At 37.7% G+C, this 19,662-nt stretch overlaps 1 protein-coding gene across 3 annotated transcripts in view; it reads right to left on the reverse strand.

The window, feature by feature from the left end:
* tbc1d22a (TBC1 domain family, member 22a) overlaps window positions 1–19,662 on the reverse strand; it is a 126,378-nt gene that overhangs the window by 46,294 nt on the left and 60,422 nt on the right. For all 3 annotated transcript variants that reach the window (XM_033989780.2, XM_055231505.1, XM_033989781.2), the window contains 2 exons: window positions 17,323–17,429; window positions 4,847–4,922 (listed from right to left, as the gene is read on the reverse strand). In XM_033989780.2, coding sequence (XP_033845671.1) covers window positions 4,847–4,922; window positions 17,323–17,429 — 183 coding nt within the window. The remainder of the gene's footprint in view (window positions 1–4,846; window positions 4,923–17,322; window positions 17,430–19,662) is intronic.

Below are 19,662 nucleotides of genomic sequence, written 5' to 3' on the forward strand. Positions count from 1 at the left end.
CAAACACACAGAGATAAGACTAGATAAAAAACATTACAGGAAAAAAAAACATTTCTACATGTCTACTGTCTTATGAGCAGATACAGCGGTAGCATCAAGTGGAGCTAATAGGAGCCGCTGTACACTGTTGGAGTGAAGTAATTACAAAGAGGTGGATCTGAGGAGGTACCAGCCCAAGCAGGAACAACATGATACAAGAGTAAAAGTCTCAACAATACCCTCACACAGACTAATAGTAGACAATAGTGACCTTGTTTTTTTAACCTCACTCTAGTTACAAGTCAAATTCAAAATAACATACCAAGTAATTAAACTGATGAAAAGGTGTTCAGCCCAAACAATCAATCTCTGTGAAAAATGAATAAACTGTGCAGTATGATGATTATTCTCTAGCAGTGCACACTACGTCTGCTCTGGACCCTTACAGATTTTAATCTCTTTCTTATTCTGTAAAGCACTTTGAATTACTTTAGTGCGAATTGTGCTATACAAATAAACTCGCCTTGCCTTGCCTTGCCTTACAGAAAGCTGTGGTTATAGTACAAATTAGCGAGTTAGTTTGACATTGACAATTTATTTTCTTGCTCTCCTTAAACGGAATTTATGATTGTAAAATAGACTTTTAACTATGGTTGTATATTTGTTGATTCATGCACGTTTGAGTAATCGTGTATTGTCCTAAATTTGAAGCTTAAGTGCCAAGAAAATTTCTGTTTTCACCTACCCACTTTTCCCACCCAGAGAGATAAAAACACAATCAAAGTCTGCTGTTTGCTGCGATGAGAAGCCAACGTCGAGAGGCAGGGCCCAGCAGTTGGTTTTGAACAGAAAGTCAAAAAAAAAGTCAAAAGGGCCCAGTTTCTATAAGCCATTTTAGATAAATATTCCAGTTTACTATGGACAGAATGTCAAGTAATGATATACATGTCTTTTTTAAACATCTTGCTGGGTTTTCCTTATTTTTCTGCTCGCACTGGCTTGATATGTGTGGCTGCATCTGAGTATGAAGGTGACAGACAACCACAGACCCACTGCAGTGTCCTGGTCTCTTGGCAACACACACACACACACAAAAACACAATACAATGAAAGTCTGGGTCGACAAAAATCTGAACCCTGTGCGCATCGTGTCCCGCCCCCGCAGCCTCAGCACCCTGTTGTCTTAACAAATAGCTCTGTCCACCTCAGTCTTTACCAGTAAAGTCCTAACGTCAGATACACAAACCGATACAAGGCCAAGACAAAGCACTGCTTTCTGCCACTTTGAGCAATGTTTATACTTTTAACTGTGTAAAATAAATGCGTTTTTTGCTACCATAAGCTTCCAAAAAACTGTTGAAATTAATGAGCTTTAGGATATAGGCCAAATTGCAGGATGGATAGATGCGCCTGAATAAAACATTAGCGTTTGGAAAGGAACAGTTTCTAAACAGTAAAAACTCTCATAAAAGTCATCGCTCAATTTGAGATCTACGATGCGAAAAGTAATATTGTCTCAGCGAGCGACCAAAACAAAGAGGAAACTACAGTCTTTAGAGGGAAATATGCAATAATCGGCCATATGATAAGAGATGATAGGTAATTCAAGGAAGCAGATAGGCCATTGTCCCCGAAACAGATGGTATGTCGACAGCAGAGCGAAAAACAATCCAGTAACACAAGATAAAAGCGATCTGTGATCTCATTATGGAGGTGGTAATGCTCCGAAATGGCTCTGCCCCAAACTGCTATATGACAGGGCTATCTGAATCTCAGTTTTATGACTTCTTTTGGGGAAGAAATATGAATTATTGAATTCATGGTAAATGGCATACATCTATAAATTTTCAACACAACAGAAATATTTTTAATATTTACTACTATTTAGAATATAACTTCTTAGTTTATATCACAAAAGGATTTAACAGGGAACGAAACGGTGAAATGGGATGTACATTGAAAATAGGCAGACAACTGGGACAACTGGGTCCCTGGGATAATTAACTGACTAGAGCTACATTTGATATTAAGGCTAAAGAAATCCCAACCCAACAACTCCATCCAAACATTTTTACTCAATATTACTCTCAATTTTTAGTATTATTATTGGTATTATTATTATTATTATTGGTATTATTATTATTATTATTGGTATTATTATTATTATTATTGGTATTATTATTATTATTATTGGTATTATTATTATTATTATTGGTATTATTATTATTATTATTGGTATTATTATTATTATTATTGGTATTATTATTATTATTATTATTATTATTATTATTATTATTATTATTATTATTATATTCATATTGGGAGTTTGAGTGTGTTGATTTCAACAGAAAAAAAAATAAAAATAAAAATCAACTATGTAACGTGTCACCTTTTGGGCTCATTTAAAGTTCATGTACAGACCCGCCTGTTTAAGAGCATCAACATACTAAGTACACAGCCTGAAGCATTAACAGGAACATCGTCACTCCGAGCACGCTCCCAGTCACAGTGCATGTACAATTTCCACTAAGAGTTTGGCTTGATCACATACACATGACTTTGGCTGACATTCACTGCTGTATGAGCTGCTGCTGTGTCCATTTGAATGCAGGGGGCAGCTCCCTCCCTCTGGCTGACTGAGCGGGTGACAGAACGGCCCGGCAGCACCAAGGTTAGACCCATACACAACCACTCTACAAAAAAACATGCTATGATAAGTGCTCGTTTGTCCCTCAAAGTTGTCTGACAAAAAAAATAAATAAATAAAAATTGAAAAAAATTATAATATTCATTTAAATGCAAATAAATTCCAATACATGGTAATTATGGAAAAAGAAAAAAATATATATAATTTTTTTTAGTTATAACTGAAATCATAATTTTAAACAATTATTTATGGACTGACAAGTAAAACAAATATTTCTCAATATTCAAAATGTAAATATTATGTAATATTGTGGAATAATGTATAATATTTCCTCATGTGAATATCACGTTTTGTTTTTGTTTGTTTAGTCTTTCTTACTAAGTCACAAAGGTAAAGAATTGTAGCTTATCCAATAGCTTAAACTACTTCACTATCGGAGATGCACACGTGATGTTTTGCAGACCTTCAGTTAGGCCTTCGAGGCACAAATTATTTTGAGTACTACAAAAATACCAATTTTAAGGTGTGAAAGCAGTTTTAAAAAAATGTATGAATTATTAATGAATATTACTAGGACTTTAAAGAATCAAGGATGATGACTAAGAGACAACTATACAACAAATAGTCACCGATTAGACTATGTAAAGAAACCACATGCACTCTCGCCTTACAGCTGTGATATGAATAACATTTAAAAATGAATGAAAAGTGAATTTCAATCAGTCGTGTAATAGATCAGCCTCAAATAGGGTTTTGTGATAAGACTCAAACTAATAATCACATCTAACATTTCTAAGGAATATATTAAGTCAGAGCTGATAATTAACAGATAGTGTGTGAAAGCGTGTGCATGTGATTGCTCTGTGTTTGCATACATTAACTCCGAGCCCTCGACGCCCCTTGTGTCATATTAATAATCAACACCACGTAAACATTCCTCTGCAGACAGTGGGGCCGAATGAGAATTAGCTTGGCGCGATGGTGGTGTCGTGTCATGTCATTACAAACTCAACTCAAAACCCTGGAAAGAACAGAGTGGGAAAAACTAATGCTACATCCTGCCGCGCTCTCAGCCTGACATCACAGTTTAAGCAATCAAAGCCAGCGTTAAGCTAACAGCGCACAGAGTTAAGGGAAGATTCCTCAACTCAATGACTTTTGTTTGGTAAGTTCTTTTGTTTTCAGCGGCGGAGAACTAATCAAAACAACGGTGGCTAGACGGCATTTTATAGCTAGACATCTCAAGACCCAGTCACTGTAATAAAGGGAAGTATAAAAAAAAGTTCAATATTTTGAAAGTAGAAAAAGAAGACCCACTGTGGTGAACAATGAGAGAATGCAATGAATCGCAGCCATGAAATATTCATACATGCATAAGTGTGCAAAATCACATTTTCAGATCCCTCCACTCAGAATATACACTTTTTTCTGATACTTACACAGCAGAGGGGAACTTTTATGAGCTCAGAGAAAGTTGAAAAACCCAGTGACATTACTCTGCAGAAGTAAAGTTCAGATGAACGTAAATGTTGCATAAGGAGAGATTTGAGCACAGTCCCAGTATGTTCTAGTTGTAAGATAGACAAAAAGTTATAGAGTGAAGACATTTCACCACTCCGATCCGAAGGGCTTCTTCAGTTCTGGTCAGATTGGTGGTGGACACTGCCAGTGTGAACCCAACAGTCGCTGATTCATATTTAAAGCCAGCTCCGAGACTTAAAACAGGTGGTTTCAGATTGGCTCCACACACACTCAGCAGGGCAAGCGTGGCGTGAACAAGGCCCACTACAGGTCAACCTAAACAGTCCGCGGTGCACGTAAAAGTGCTTAGAATTGGGTAACGTGTGAACACAACGTAACCTCACCGTCATATTTAGTTGATTTTGTTTACTTTGTGTTGTTCAATAGTTTGAGCAACAGAAACGGATCAGAAGCTGACCAAATCTGACCAGAACAGCAAAAAGTCTTCACTCTAAAACTTTTGTCCAGTTGACCGAATTGAATTTTTCTTTTGCTATGGATCATACCTGGATGACTGAGGAAGTGCAGACTTCTAGTTGTATAAAGTATAACTTGTTGGCTGTGTATCAGTTCTCAAAAATGTATCTATATACTCTTTATGTGATATTGCTTATAATCAACACACCAACTAGTGGCAAAAAAGTAGTGCGGATGTGCGTAATGTCAATATACTTCGTGGATACTAAAACAACAGCTCACCATCGATCCTGCTGACGAGCTCCTCCAGTGCCTTAACTTTCCTCTGGATCCCTGGTTGTGCAAATGTGTAGTTGTCCTGGAAACAAGAATTAAAATATGTTAAAGTCTACATAAAATAGAAAATCACGACTTCAACAATAGTTTCTCTAAAGATTTGGCTAGGGATGGACTTATGCTTTACATAAATTGATAGTGGAAGATTTCTACAAAAAAAAAAAAAAAAAAGCTTTGTGTTCAGGAATTCAAGCATATCACGGAGCACTATTAACATTTGAAAATAAAAGGAATAATTCTAGTCCAGTAGCTCTACTAGCAGCAGGACAAAATTACATGAAAGACCACCGACCAATAAGAAGATCTCAAATGCGTGGACAGACTCATTTATTAAAGGGATATTTACTCTATTCCTGTATAATTTCTGGGACAAGCTGCGAAATTGATGTCTTGTTGAGGAAAACCAATTAAATTTGTCTCACACCAATGTTTCAGTTCCATTTGGTCCGAAACTGTGTCACGCTTGTATTATTCAGAAAGCCTTTGCATTTCACACTTACAACCTGATAATTTAATTTCAGATGTAGCCTTTTTGTATCTCAAGTGTTTGGTGGACCCATTTCACACCTTGTACGAAGACCAAATAACAGAAAAATGTAACTACCGCAACAGTGTTTAAAGTGAATGAAACAGTGAAGCTCTGAACACAAAGGCGGTCCAGGTTAAGGACTTGAAACGAAAGATGACATATGGTCTTCTGAGCACACCTCTTGAAAACATAAAGAATATGTAGGTGAATTTTGTTTGTAACAGAAAAGTTGTACCGTGTAATAAACTTGGAAAAGGCATTGATAAAGTTTAGGTACCATTTTATAATAGCTACACTGTAATTAGCCTTAATAAACATGAACAAAGACATTCATAGTGAACTAATAGATTATTTAAACTGTTACAGGCTTAGTAACTACTGAAGGGGCTCGGAAATAGGGTTAGGAAATGGGGTTAGGGTGTTAATCAGTAGTTAGTAAGCCATTCTTTATATTTGGTCATTATAACTAAGACTTTGTTCATGTTTTAAAGCTAATTATGGTGTAACAAACTTGGTGCTAGTGCTTATTTACTTCATCAGAGGTGTTTGCTGACTGCTGTGACATGTCTCTTTATCACCTTGTTCCCAGGCATGATCAGTTTGACAGATCTGGTAAATCCGTCAAACTGATCTCGTTTGCCGTTGCGTGGTGGTCTCTGGAGAGGGTAAATGCCCCCTCGTCTCGGTTGATGGTCCGTGTGCCTAGCTTTCTGGAGCAGTCAGCTGACACATCTGACGAAGGTGGAAGTGGAAGTCCTACCACTGAAACATGCTGAATAAGGAATAGCTTTTTCACTATTTGTCTTGTTGGAAGAAAACAATGAAAACGAAATGAAATGTAAAAATGAAAACAAAATGTACTTTCTAAACATAATTAAGGAGTAGTTATTATAAAGTGTTACCGGTGTGTTTTTTTTGTCTGTCATATTAAGTATACTAGACAATTTATGGCTTACGTGTACATTAAAGTGCATTTCAATTCTAGTTCATTTTACATATGAATAAATACAAAGTGAATAAATGGGCAGAGAGCTATGTGCTGAATTTTCTTCTGTTGTATGACCCAGGACACAGCCTCAGTGCAGACTCGGTGCCCTCCTGGTTGTGCTGATCCTGAAGGACAAACCTGGACTGTTTACTGCTAAATGACTTCTCTCCCCCACTCTTTCTCTCCCCCTTTCTCCTTCTCATTTTCTCTGCCACTCTCTCCATCTGTTGGCTAGAGTTTGCCACCTCAGCTGTTCTGGAGCCACTCTGAAATGACCCCTCAAGGAAACTTAATCCTTGTTGTGTGTGTGTTTAGGTGATTACACACACACAGTCTCTAAAATGCTTATGTGTTGTTCGCTCTCGGATTGTATTCTGCCCAAGTCAACCCCTGTCCACTCCTATCATCATATTCAGCTGCTGTTGGGGTTGTCACGACCCCACAAGGTCCCTACATGCACAACACTACAGACTTCACTGAAACGTGCTAAAATGGGTGTCAAACTGTACGGTTTCATAAAATGTTTATCACGTTTTTGTTTTTTTTTTTGTAATATAGTTTTTTTTTGTAAGCACTACGTAACTTTTCTGATGGAGAGTCTGACACTTGCTTTAATGTAATTCTGTGGAAGTTTCCAGGCAAAGCAAAAACAAAAAGGTGGCAAAGTTATGTATTGCATTTTTTCTTTTTTTTTGGCCATAATGTAAAGTCAAATGAAATATTACACTGTGTGGTTGGCAATTGAGGATAATAATATGCTTAACCGTTTGATACTGTGTTGCGCCAGATCAGAAACGTCTATTGACCCTATCTTTAAAGTGATCTTACAATTACTAGACACATTGGAAACATCAATTTTAAAACTGCACTCTTGTCCAATTAACTGTTTCTTTAGATCACATCAATTTTGACTCGTGTTTGCCAGAAATACAATGTGGTTTATTACCTTTTTCCTGCTAGGGTTTGCAGCCCCTTTGGCTCTGTTGTTGGCTGTCTCTGCTTCTGTCAGCCCGGTGTTAATGCGGTTAGGTGCTATGCAAGTGTGCGGCTCACTGCCAGTAATTACATTTGCATTATTGAAGCTGCTGGCTTTAATCAACTGTCCTTTGCCACAATTTTCCCCACTCGCTCTCAACAACTTTCCCCATAGCAGTGCTTTCTATGAAATTACATTGCCTTTACCATTTTGGCACTGGTTTAGACAGGTTTTTTTTTACCTGGTTTAGACTTGGTTTAATCCTAGTCCTAGTCCTAGACCAAATTCACATTCAATCGTCCATTTGCTTGCTTTAGTAAAAACAAAAAAACATATTTCTTTCAACTTTTTTAAAGACGTACACTGCTGCCATCAAATCGAAAATGTAATCGCAATATATAAATGCCAACAAAGAAATCTTTTTCATGTTTAATTACCGGTATATTGCGTTGTGTTACATTTCATATATTTTTTTGTTGCTTTCAAATAAGTTTTCACGACTTCCTCCTATTGTATTTCTCAGTTATTTGCCACTCTGATTCGCTGTCCCTTCTAAACCAGTCAACCCACAAACATTCCCGCTTTTCCATTCGCTCCTGTCGGTTCATATCGGTCACCATTCCACAGTTGGGAATAAAAAGTAGACTATATGAATGTCAGAAGTCATCATTTTTACCTCCACAAATGGTGTCAAATAAGGGTCTTGGTTTGACAGCAGGATAGGGCACACTAAAATCCCAATTGCAAAAAAGATATTGTATAACTGTTAAGCTATACATAGGTGTTGATAATGTATGCTGAATAAATGTCATATCAGTTTTAATATATAGTTGGGTGAATAAATAACTGGAACTGCAATGGATAGTTCTCATTGCTCATCATTTAGTCATAAACCCCATGAGTGAGACGACTCTGAAATGAATTTTGCAATCATGTGAAAACAGGCTGGAAACGGATGAAAGGAGATTCAAACTTGTTGTCAGATTTTCCCTTGACACGATTTTAAATGTTTTTCAGGCTCACCACCATCATCACCTGCTGTTTTCTTTTCTGTGTCTACTTCCATCACTGAGGTGTCACTAATCAGACCTAAACAGTCCAAGAATAATATTAAAGGTATAATTTTGTCTTATAAAAATAAAGTTGTCACAAGCAGTAACTATTTCGTATAACCCTTTCGACAACTGCTTTTCACGCAGAACCATGCAATCAATACACATGTGCAAATTAATAGACATCATTTCCTTAATTTAAACTAATCTCAGACATTTGTACATTGCTGCTAATGCAAAACTTTACACATTCATTCTAATCTGTTACCAATCAAATGACATTCAATCCATTACCAGTTTTTCCAATGCTGTCCATGTTCAGTACCATCTCTACTACTTCTCACCTTCTCATTTCACCGGTTGCAGTTCCTTTTATTTTTCTGCCACATTTTCCAATTTTCTCCTCTCTTGCCTTTCCCTCCTTCATTGACAGCCTTTCTTTGTCAAATCCAATATGTTAGATCTTTGATCAGCTGAGGCAACAGGAGGAAATCAACCCTGCTTCATTATTCATCCCTCCATGTTCCCTTCAGCCATCTGCCCATCCACTACACCTGACCTAGTAACCACTTTTTAACCATCTTCTCTCATTTTGCACTTTTTAAACATTGTACATTAACTGAGGTAGAGGTCAATGATTTGTTCCCATGATGAAAGGACCAATAAAACGACACAAATTTCTTAAAGAGCAAATTCAATACTGCCATAATCCAAAATGATCAGTGCTCCATGGATAAAGTACAGTTTCGACTTGCTTTACACAACTTCAGCAAACTGTAAGCATATTTATTCTGTTCTTATTCAAACCAAGCCACATGCTGCACATGGTTTAACCACAGTTTGACATGTGTCTACTGCGTGTGCTCCTGCATATAACAATTTCTATAAAAAGCAATATTTCCAAGTATTTCTATTGTTCCCATCAAAACTGTCACCAAAAGTTACTTTTACCAAAAAATCAGCAGCACCTTCCTGCCCAAAATCTGTCAACAGCCTTTGTTCACACAATCGCCTTGTAGTCCCTCCTTCGTCCAGCTCTCGAATCAATAGCTCCTCTTCACCTCTTTCCATTCTATTAAGGACAACAATGGCTCCACGCTGGACTTAGATTGCCTGCTTTTGTGGCACCGGATGTCTATCAAAGACTTGGACACGGTCGCCAATGTTGCGGGGCAAAAGGGAGCAGTGTAAAGGTTGGTGCGGGTTGTGGGGCAGACACAGTGAAGAGTAGAGTAGGAGATGACAGGTCAAGATAAAGTCTGAACAATAATGGAGGCCCATGGGATTTGGAAGGACGAGCCAACGATCTGTCCACTTTAGCTGCGCATGTCTGTGTGTGGAGTTAATATAATGGAGGAGACAGACGCGTGATGAGAAGGAGAAAGGATAGGTCAAATACATGTGTTCAAAGCTAAGTTGAAATGTCTGCTGTTAATTGTGGCCAAGACTGTAATTAAAACTCTGCATGGGAGGTAATGGGACATATGTAACAGCATTAAATAATTAAAAGACAATGTAGTTTCTCTTGAGTCGTTAACACAACAACAAAGACATGGCCAAATGTAAAAACCCTTCAATAAGACAAATAGCTGGCACTCTCGTCTCACAGCAAGAAGGTCCCATGTTTGACTTGAGACAGCTATTTATTCAGTTTGGACAGCTGGCAATGAGATAGCGTCAATGCCTTCATAGAGACAAATTAATCAAGAATTCATGGGTTGGTTTACTAGTGCATTTTTATTATTCAAATTTTAACATCAATTATGAGATAAAAAAAGTGAATCTCGTCAGAGTCTCAATCAGAAGTTGTGAAAATGCTGACATGCTGCCCTACTTTGCATTCCATCAAAAGTTTTGTTAAATGGTGCAACATGTGATTGCGAAATGCAGCTTTGTACAATAATACTAGTTTATTTGGTGAAGATCATCCAACATTTGAAGTTGTTAAACGCCTGTGAGTGGCATTCATATTTGATGAGCATTAGTTACCAGACAACAAACTGAGTGGAATACAAAATTGTCTTGTGTGAAATTGTATTTTTCCAGAGAGAAATGTGAAACTCATTACACACTTGATGAAAAGTAAAATGCCACAATGAAACAGTGTTATTATTACAACTTTGTGGCCTCTATTTGCATTAAAACAGTACCTGCATATGTATAATATTAATTGGTTAATTCATTATTCTGATATAGTTTGATGGTAAAATGCTTGTTCTCAAATCATTGTGAACACTAATACTTACAAGGATAGGAGTAAAGTGGAAAGACTGGCAGGAGACTTTGAAGATGCAAGATGTATTCTCTTTAGAAACTACTTTAAAGTGTTAAAAACTACCAAGTCTAGCTTTATAATGTACGTGTTAGTTCCAGAACTTTAACAAGCCCATTTGATTTAACCTGTGTGCTGTTCTTTATAAATAAGCCTGCCATCGTTTGTATGACCCCTGTTGTGATCAACACCAATTTATTTCAGGAAAATTAGTTTTTGTCGAGCTCAAGGATAATATTTCTGTTGAAACAGAAATATGTCTTGCTGTATATTATTCTTCACCTTGTTTCATCCCTGACAGCTGTTGCTTTGTTTATTCACATTGACCTGGGTGTATGGCTTGTTAAGATAAAGCAGTGTGAAATCCTTCTCTGAGCAGTACAACAATAAGAGTGTGGAGGAAAAAACAAAAACAAAAAACATCATAATTTGAAGTTGAGAACTGGAAAACTTTAATCCCCCTGCAGCAACAGCATCTCAATCACTCCAGATGATATTTTTGTTCAGTAATTTTAAAATTCAAGGGTAAAATTATGGACCTAAACTGATCATATGTTGAAACTGCTGTTAGACATCTCCTCTTACAAATGGACCAGCTGGACTTTCTCTGCAACTGTGTGGGGACTGAGCTGGTGATACTGGAGTGACTGACAGCAGAAGGTGACGCTAAAAACCCTTGGGAACCAGGAACAGGCCTAAACGTCTGCTTTGCTCTGGCTACCTTCTGCTAGACATCTCTTCCCGGACCCCTGCACCCACTCCAGGGAGACCCCATCACTATCCGGCACCCAGCAAACAGATGGCTGCCTTGACAATGAGCAGACACACTTGGATTGGCTCATAGAGTGTGCCTCAGACAAGAAGGCACAGGGGAGCTGAGATGTTTAGTTATTTTGTTGGCAAGTGAACTACAGCAGTTCATGTAGTAAGTGTGTGCAGAGACGATAGTCTCAGAAGCAGGTTTCTTCATTTTTTCTTCTCAATTTGGAGCCAAACTGAAACTTGAACTACAGGGTTTTTTTATTGGCAAGACTTCAGTGGAGGTCTATCTTATTGTATCTTACTTAAGCCAATTTAATACTATTCTTGATACTTTATTGGTTTACATATGTTTGTACTTTTTAATTGGACTAGTGCTGTACTTATATTTGAGCTGAGGAGGGTAAAATGACCTAAGACTATTACTATTACATAATATCTTCTGTATAAGTCACAGTGACGCTATGTTTTTGGCATCTGAATAACTAGCAACTTGTTAGGCATCTAGTACACAGAGAATACGCCTTATCTTCACTTGACATGATGATCGGAAAAAACATTATCCACTCAAATCCGAAGGTTATATCAAATTCCTCGAAATTCATTCTTTCGCTTTAAATTATTCTTAAGAGAGCCCCTGCTGTTCAGGTCATATCTGCAGTATTAGCATAAAAGGCAGGTTTTCATCTGCTGCCTCTAAAACTAAAGGGCCTCGGGGGTGTGCTAGCAGAATAATGGACTTTTTAAACTTTTGGACTTCATTTCCCAAACTGACACTGGCTGTGAACGGACGCCACATACGCTTTTGATTGAATAATATGAGCTGGGAGCACTACGCCTGTCACTACCTCCAAAATAACTTAAAAAAAAAAAAAAGAAAAGAAAAATGAGATGACTGATAGGTTTATTGCTGGTGTTAATAATGCATTATCATTTAGCTTTGGATTAACAGTAAAAGCCTAAACCAACATTACAGTATTGGGCAAAGATGACAGTTCAATTTGAATTCATTAAAAACAGCAGATATGGAACCATTTTAATAAGTTAAATTAGTCCTGTTTGCCAGAGGCGCTGTCCAATTCAGAGCAGTGTATGACTAATTGGCTACAGAAGTAAAGGGGTAGCATAAGGTCACTTCGACAAAGAATGGCATCTAAGAATGCCTGAATGTACAAAGTACCTACTAATTTGTGTTTCTGGCTTCAAAGCATATTGTTTGAGGAATAATAGACTTTTGTGCAGATATTTGATTTGCCATTGGCGGTGGATTAAACTGGGGAAAAAAAGTCTCCACAGCAACAGCTTAATTTCTTGTACCTATTATGTGTTCTATTCTCATTTTTCTATGATTGTCTCAAATGGCAAGAGTAGTTCAAAGTTTTCAAGGGACAATTTGTAAGTTTTCAGTCTAACGATATCTCTATGAATTGTTTTGCCTGGAATATTTTATTAAAATGTATAAAACACATGTGTCAAACTCAAGGCCCGTGGTCCAAATGTAGCCCACCACGTCATCTTATTTGGCCCGTGACAAGGTAAATTAAAATGTATGACTGCCTTAAAATGTCAGTTTATCAGGAGATACGCAGTTACAGTCATATTTTTACATCTATCCAAATTTGAGAGCAACCATTTTCCTGATGTGGCCCTCAGTGAAATTGAGTTTGACACCTCTGGTATAAAACATAGCAGTATACTTGGAGACTATACCCTATACAAAACCAAGTACTTTTTTACCAATAAAAAGCAGGTGATGGACCCTGAACTAGAAAAGTTATAGTACCATGTGAGAATGATTTTAAAAGTGCACTTCTCCAGCAGCATGGAGAAAAAAAAACAACTGAACAAAAAGGGAAAGTCTCCATTCGCAGGTGTCTGAGTAGATTGTGTGAAGTTGATGCTGGCCTTGGTCCTGCTTCAAATCGACTGATCTCGCAAACCTCCATTTGATCCGAGGGGAGGAGGGGAGCTGTCCGTGGTGCTGTTTTTCCAATTAAAGCAGAAGCTCATTAAAAGGAGCTGCTAAAGAGAATTGACAGCCAAAATAGCACTTTGAACATTTCAGCAAGACACTAAAAAACACGGCTAATGGCCAATTTACTGTATTAGCGATAGAAAAAAAAACAGCTAAATATTTCCACTGAAATGCAGGTAATTAAAAAGTGGGACAATACATGGGAACATCCTTTTTTATTTTTAATTTTAGTTCACTCAGGGTGGTGCTTTGTTCATTAAATCTAGGAATGGATCATTTATTTTCAGCAAAACTAGAGTAATGGGCATCTGAGTGTGCTAGCGTGAATTACAATAGAGACTTATTTGCGGAAGGTCTTATAGTGTTAATTCTCACTTCTTTACAAGACTTTTAGTTCTTCTTGCTTGAAAACAACTGTCATAACTGGTGATTGACAGAATAATAGAATGCATTGCAATGTAATAAAAACAATTGTTTACGTTTGATTATTATGCCACACATTTTAGTGAATTTAAATCTCAAGCAGACTGACTTTTTCAAACCAAGCCCAGGAAGACAGCAATCAAAATGAAAATCCATAATAAATGTCAGATTTGTTTTGGTTAAAAAAGTGTGACATTTAGGGCCAAGTTTAATTAGGAATCGTAGCCCTTGGTTGGTCAAGATATATGTACATGGATAAACAAGCCCCTTTCAGTTTAATTTATTTATAATAGAAAGGCATTCATGAGTATTATGTTCTTAATGTTGAGTTTGAATCACTGCAACCAAACTTCTGTGATTACATGGCACAATTCCTAACCATAGACTGTATATATAAATGGACATTGCTAACCTGCTAGCTGCCGCATTCGAAATAAGCTTCATCAGTTCACTTTACATTAGAAAACTCTTGATCCTCTCTCCGTAAATGCTTTTGTTCTTAAAATGTCCATATTGACACGCTCTACATGATCCTCGTACTTTTTATTTCGCTACTGTGTCCGTAACTCAAGATATCGACATTAATAAGAGATAAATCAGCGGCCTTTTTTCCACAGGTTGCTCCCGGTAGCTTTAGCAACAAGTTTGATTGACAGCATTGCAAAGCGCGCACAACACTGGTGCAGAGAAGGGGTGCTTTGCAGGGCGGCATTATCTTCCACAGCTTCGCTCCAGATTGGCTCTTTGGTTGCTATGATACTTGAGGTCGGAATTCGTAGACTCGCTGAGCTTCATTTGACTGGAGCTGAATGTTATGGGTTATGTTACACTTGACTTCTTTATACAGCCTATGTTCCTAACCCCATACCAAATAAAGGTGAGAACATCAAGTTATTACCCAGAAAAAGTAGACTATGGCATACTTTTTTTTTTTTTCATAAGTACACATTGATTTCTTTAGAGATCTAATAGGCTCTATTTACTCACAATCAAAACTAACAAACTTTTTGATCCAACTACAGACCATGAAAGTCAATACACATCACGTAATTTTCTGTGAGTCTTCTCCCAGGCCAGCAACCCTTCTTCAGTTAAAAGTAACAGTGGCCAGTGAATGTGAACAGGTCAGACCAGGGATCACCAACTAATTACACAGCACTGGCACTCTGGCTGCGTCCGATTGTTTAGAAAGCATTAGGGGCGAAACATAGGCTTCCCTGGTGGATTGCACATAATTAGTTTGTAGCCAAGGTCGTGCAGAGACACACAATCCCATAGACAAAATGCTATTCAAACACACACACACACACGAAAGCAAACACAAAACACACAATGTATTCTTCTCCACAGTCCCTCCTTCAGTCTCTCAGGACGACGACGCAAGAGGCTGCATTCATTGCTTAAATTAATAGCCTTCTGATTGAGTGTTATTTATGGTTATTCACACTTCATTTACAATGCACACTTATAGCTATTAATTACCTTTGCCTCAGACACACCATTATGAATGCACCAGTAAATTGAAAGCCTTTGTGATATGCTGCAATGTATTAAATAGGCATTAAACAATATTAAACCCTGGCTGAAACCGCAGTATTTTATCAAAGATTAGTTGAGTCAAAGTTGATTCATATCACACATCCCTTAAAAGGTCCCAAAGGGTGGAAGGCAGTTTCTTACATTTGATAGGATGTGAGAAAAGATGATTGGGCTCCAAGAGATTTCCCAAGTAAACAATATTTTTAAACTGATTGCTGCATCCACACAAGATCATTCACTCTTGTATTATTATAAGTCAAACAAATAGAGAAAACAGATCAACAAAAAAAGTAATACTAGGACAAAATTGAACCGTTCCTGAATAGTTTCACAAAGGTCTTAGTCTGGTAAAAAGACCACATGGTAATATTAAAGTAGTACTATAATTTTTGGTTGGTTTGTTTGTAAATTGCAGTCTTTTGTCTAAAAAGCGCTTTTGTTATCGTGGTTTTGAAATGGGTTTTGAGTATAGTAAGTCTTGTCCTTAGTATCAAAAACAACTTTTTGACACATAACACTGTTGCCTCTACTTCAGAATCATTTACTCAAAAACATGACCAAATTATTGGCATTTCTTTGGGTATCTCTTGGCACTGGAAAGATATTGCTACGAAATATATGTAGATTAAAAGATCTTAGATCCTCTTAAATGCAGAACTATGTAACCAAGATGGCGACCAATGGCTGTAAAACACGCTCTTTAATATCGCTAACGTTTTCTCCGCTCCAGAGCTCATTTCCATAAAACAATAAGCATATTGCTGGATCAATACAGATTTAAACAGCTGTAGTCTACTTAAGTGGCGCTTTAAATTAGGGCTATTGACCTGCAGGTGGGCGGACTTGGCACAGACCAGAAAACAGTTACTGGAGAAACATCAATTCTCAATGGCAAAATGAATACACATTAAAAGCCTCAAGGTACTAAAAATGCTAAACTGCCTATACATTACTGCAAACAATTGTCCTAAAGTTACAATCATCAAATATGTCAGTTTCAGGGAATAGTTGAAAGTTGACTGTGTTGGTTAGAGCTGAAACAGAAGAAGCCTAAGACAACTTATTGTAGGACAAAGTCATGGTTAAGTATAGCAGAGCATTGTTGAATCTCGCAGGCAGGGATTTTACCATTGACAGATGGCTGAACCGTGACCGCTGAGAGCAAGGTCGATTAGGAGAACGGGTGGGCTCGAGCTTTAGTAGGAAATGATGAAACTAAATGAAGTTTGGTGCCGCGGCCCGTGTGCAATTATCAGGTCTCCAGACACTCCGCGGCTTCAGAATATGCAAGAGAATCACATTCCTCAAACCCACACAGAAACACAGCCTCACAGAGCAACGCACCGGCCAACACAATGTAATAAAGATTATGAATTCAATTGAGAAAACTGGAACACATGCAATCCCATTCATGTGGTAAGAGTGGAGGCGTAATGATAACAAGCTTTCAAGGCCATACTCTCAGACAGAAAAGAATGCACGGAAACATGCTTGTAATTTACGAAAATATTCAAAGGACATTATCTGAATTCAGTTAGAGAGTTTCAAACAATAGATGTTGATAGCAATTATTAAAATCATGAAGCTTGTCATTTTCTTATTTCTTTATTTCTTATATTGCGCAAATGTTGTGTTATTTCTGTAGCTAATTGAATGATGCTTAACTTTACCTTTGAACAGTAAGGCTGACCTACCATTTCTGATGATAATGCAGTGTGTGTCTAGCCCAGATGTTGTGTGAAAGCTTTGGTGGGTATCTCAGCACCTGTCTGCACAAATCTCATAAGTGCATGTCCTTGCCAGTTCAAATGCCTTTAATAGTGTATGCATGTAGAATAAGCCCATTTGAAGGCACAACCGCATCTCGCTTGCGTATTTTCAGATGAGCTGAACATGTTTTGCCGTTTACCTGGATGCCGTCCAGCAGTTTGCTCATGCACCAGAAGCTGTCTGCCTCGATGTTCTTCAGAGCCTCTTCCTCTAGACTGGACACGTCAAAGTTTTCCACCTCCTCCTCTGTACAAGAGACAAGAACAGACAAAAATAAGATAAGAAGCAAGATATATTCAGGGTAAATGTAGGGAGAAAGGGAAAGAAAAGTCAAAGGGGCATATGAAAATTAGTACTATATATAGGAAAACACATAGGTACACGATCGTTTCACTTGCAAAATAAAGCAGGAAAAATACACAGCTAAGACAAGATCAGTTAAATTATAGGCATTCAAATGTGTTTTTGTTAAAGGTTAGCCTGCAATTTTCCTTCTAGAAGATGCCATTTCACCAGCGATTAGCATAATAAGCAGTTTTAAGTCACTAGTCACATTATAAACAAGTGAATATTAAACGGTCACATGGTCACATTTTATATAACGTCACTTCCATCTCTACCTTCAAGGCACTCAAAGCACTTTACATTGAGCAACCACTTACCCATTCGCATACACATTCATACGCCAGTGTACGCAGACACTCGGGGTGGGTTAAGTGTTTTGCCCAAGAACAAAACAATCGCGTTATCAGCTCAATTATCAGATTATTAGGAAATGCACAGGAAATGTAGGTATTAGATCATATTCCATGATGCGTCTCTCTATAATTGGGTTTAAGATTAATTTTGGTTGGATTAAAGGAAAAAAGCCACTTAATTTGCAAAGATAAGACACATCATGAAGATAATTAATGCATTCCAACTTCTCCAATAAGTCTTAGAACAAAACTATAGTGATTAAAACCAACTTCACTTCATCAGTGGGCGTATTCAAATACCATGGGGTAAATATCAAAGCATTCAAAACAGTTTAAACATGTTTTTCTTCACAAGTTGCGGGCCTCATTTGAGCACACAGACACGTTCTTGTTTGACGCCTCCTCCGTGCTCCCCTGTGCGCTCTTGGATCCGACTCTTTGGATCATTCTTAATCAGTCTTATCCCATCTCCTCCCCGCTGGCTGTCAGGGGCTGTCAGGGGCCCGTCACACACATGCAGCTGTCACACCCTGCTGCCGTTAATGACATCTGATGACACCCATTGTGGAAGTCACCCGCTGGAGATGACTGGGGACTCGGTGTGCCTGATGCCTGCCCGGAAACAATACCTACTGTGCAACAAAGGAGTCTGTTCCAATCTGGGTGACAAAGCCTGTGATTACATGGCAACTATCAACTCAGAGGGGAATTGTGAGTTAACTTCTCATTGGTGAAATGATTTTGTATTTTACCATTTAAAAAGGTAGGCATATGGTAGGGCTAAAACGATTTGTACAAAATATCTAATTGTGATTATAGCGGACCAAACAAAGTAAAAAAATTAAAAAAAAATTGTCCTACTGAATGACCCCACCATTGCCACCAACTGTAGCAGAAAGACAGGGACAGAGTGTAAAAGTGTGTGTTTAAATGTAATCAATTCAAAAAAGGTAATTTAACAAAGGCTAAACTTATTATTTGCAGAGAACAAAACAAAAACTAATCTCACCAGACAAGAAGAGGTGTGGACTAACCTAAAATGAACACGAGAGGGAGGTACTACACTAAAAAATAAACTAAAAATACTAACTTAGGCAAAGTAACAATAAGCCAAATAATTATAACTATACAGGAAATAATAACAGTGATTAATAAAATAACTTTAAGCTAATTAAGCAAACTAAATTATCAAAAATAAACTACCTGGAACAAGCCCAGTCTTGTTCCAGGTGGGCTCTGCCAAGTCCTTTTAAGGGCCTCCCTCCTCCTGTCCAGGTCTTTTGTCTGACAAACTACGGAGTGGTGGGAGAGGCATGCACCAAAGTGATTTTTCTTGTGTGTTTAAATACCAAGATTCAGTTCAAGGTTAACATTTAAACCTGTCCAGACTTAAATATGAACTGACAAACTAATACAAGAATCACATTTTAAAACATTTGCAGAGCTCTAAACTAAATGGGTTTGCAGTTTTTATACCGGATATGACTAGAATAGGATATTTTGTTGTTTGGGGATCAAATTATGATACTTCAAAAGTGCAGCGTTTGCGATTTGCCAATTGTGTCCATTTAAATAGCAATTTTGACTAGAATGCGATTGTTACAGCCCTACTATATAGCTTGTTTATATGCACTATATAACTTTCCAGGTGGTCTCCTACCTGCTTGTCTCCCTGGTGATGTTATTGCTTTGCCTGAATGTTCCACACTAAAAACTACAGAGGGCCGGGCTTTTGCTGTAGCAGTCTTCCTCTGGGTATTAGAACAGAATAATATTTAAAT

This window comes from Periophthalmus magnuspinnatus, chromosome 23 (genome assembly GCF_009829125.3).
Source record: "Periophthalmus magnuspinnatus isolate fPerMag1 chromosome 23, fPerMag1.2.pri, whole genome shotgun sequence".
Taxonomy (NCBI): Eukaryota; Metazoa; Chordata; class Actinopteri; order Gobiiformes; family Gobiidae; genus Periophthalmus; species Periophthalmus magnuspinnatus.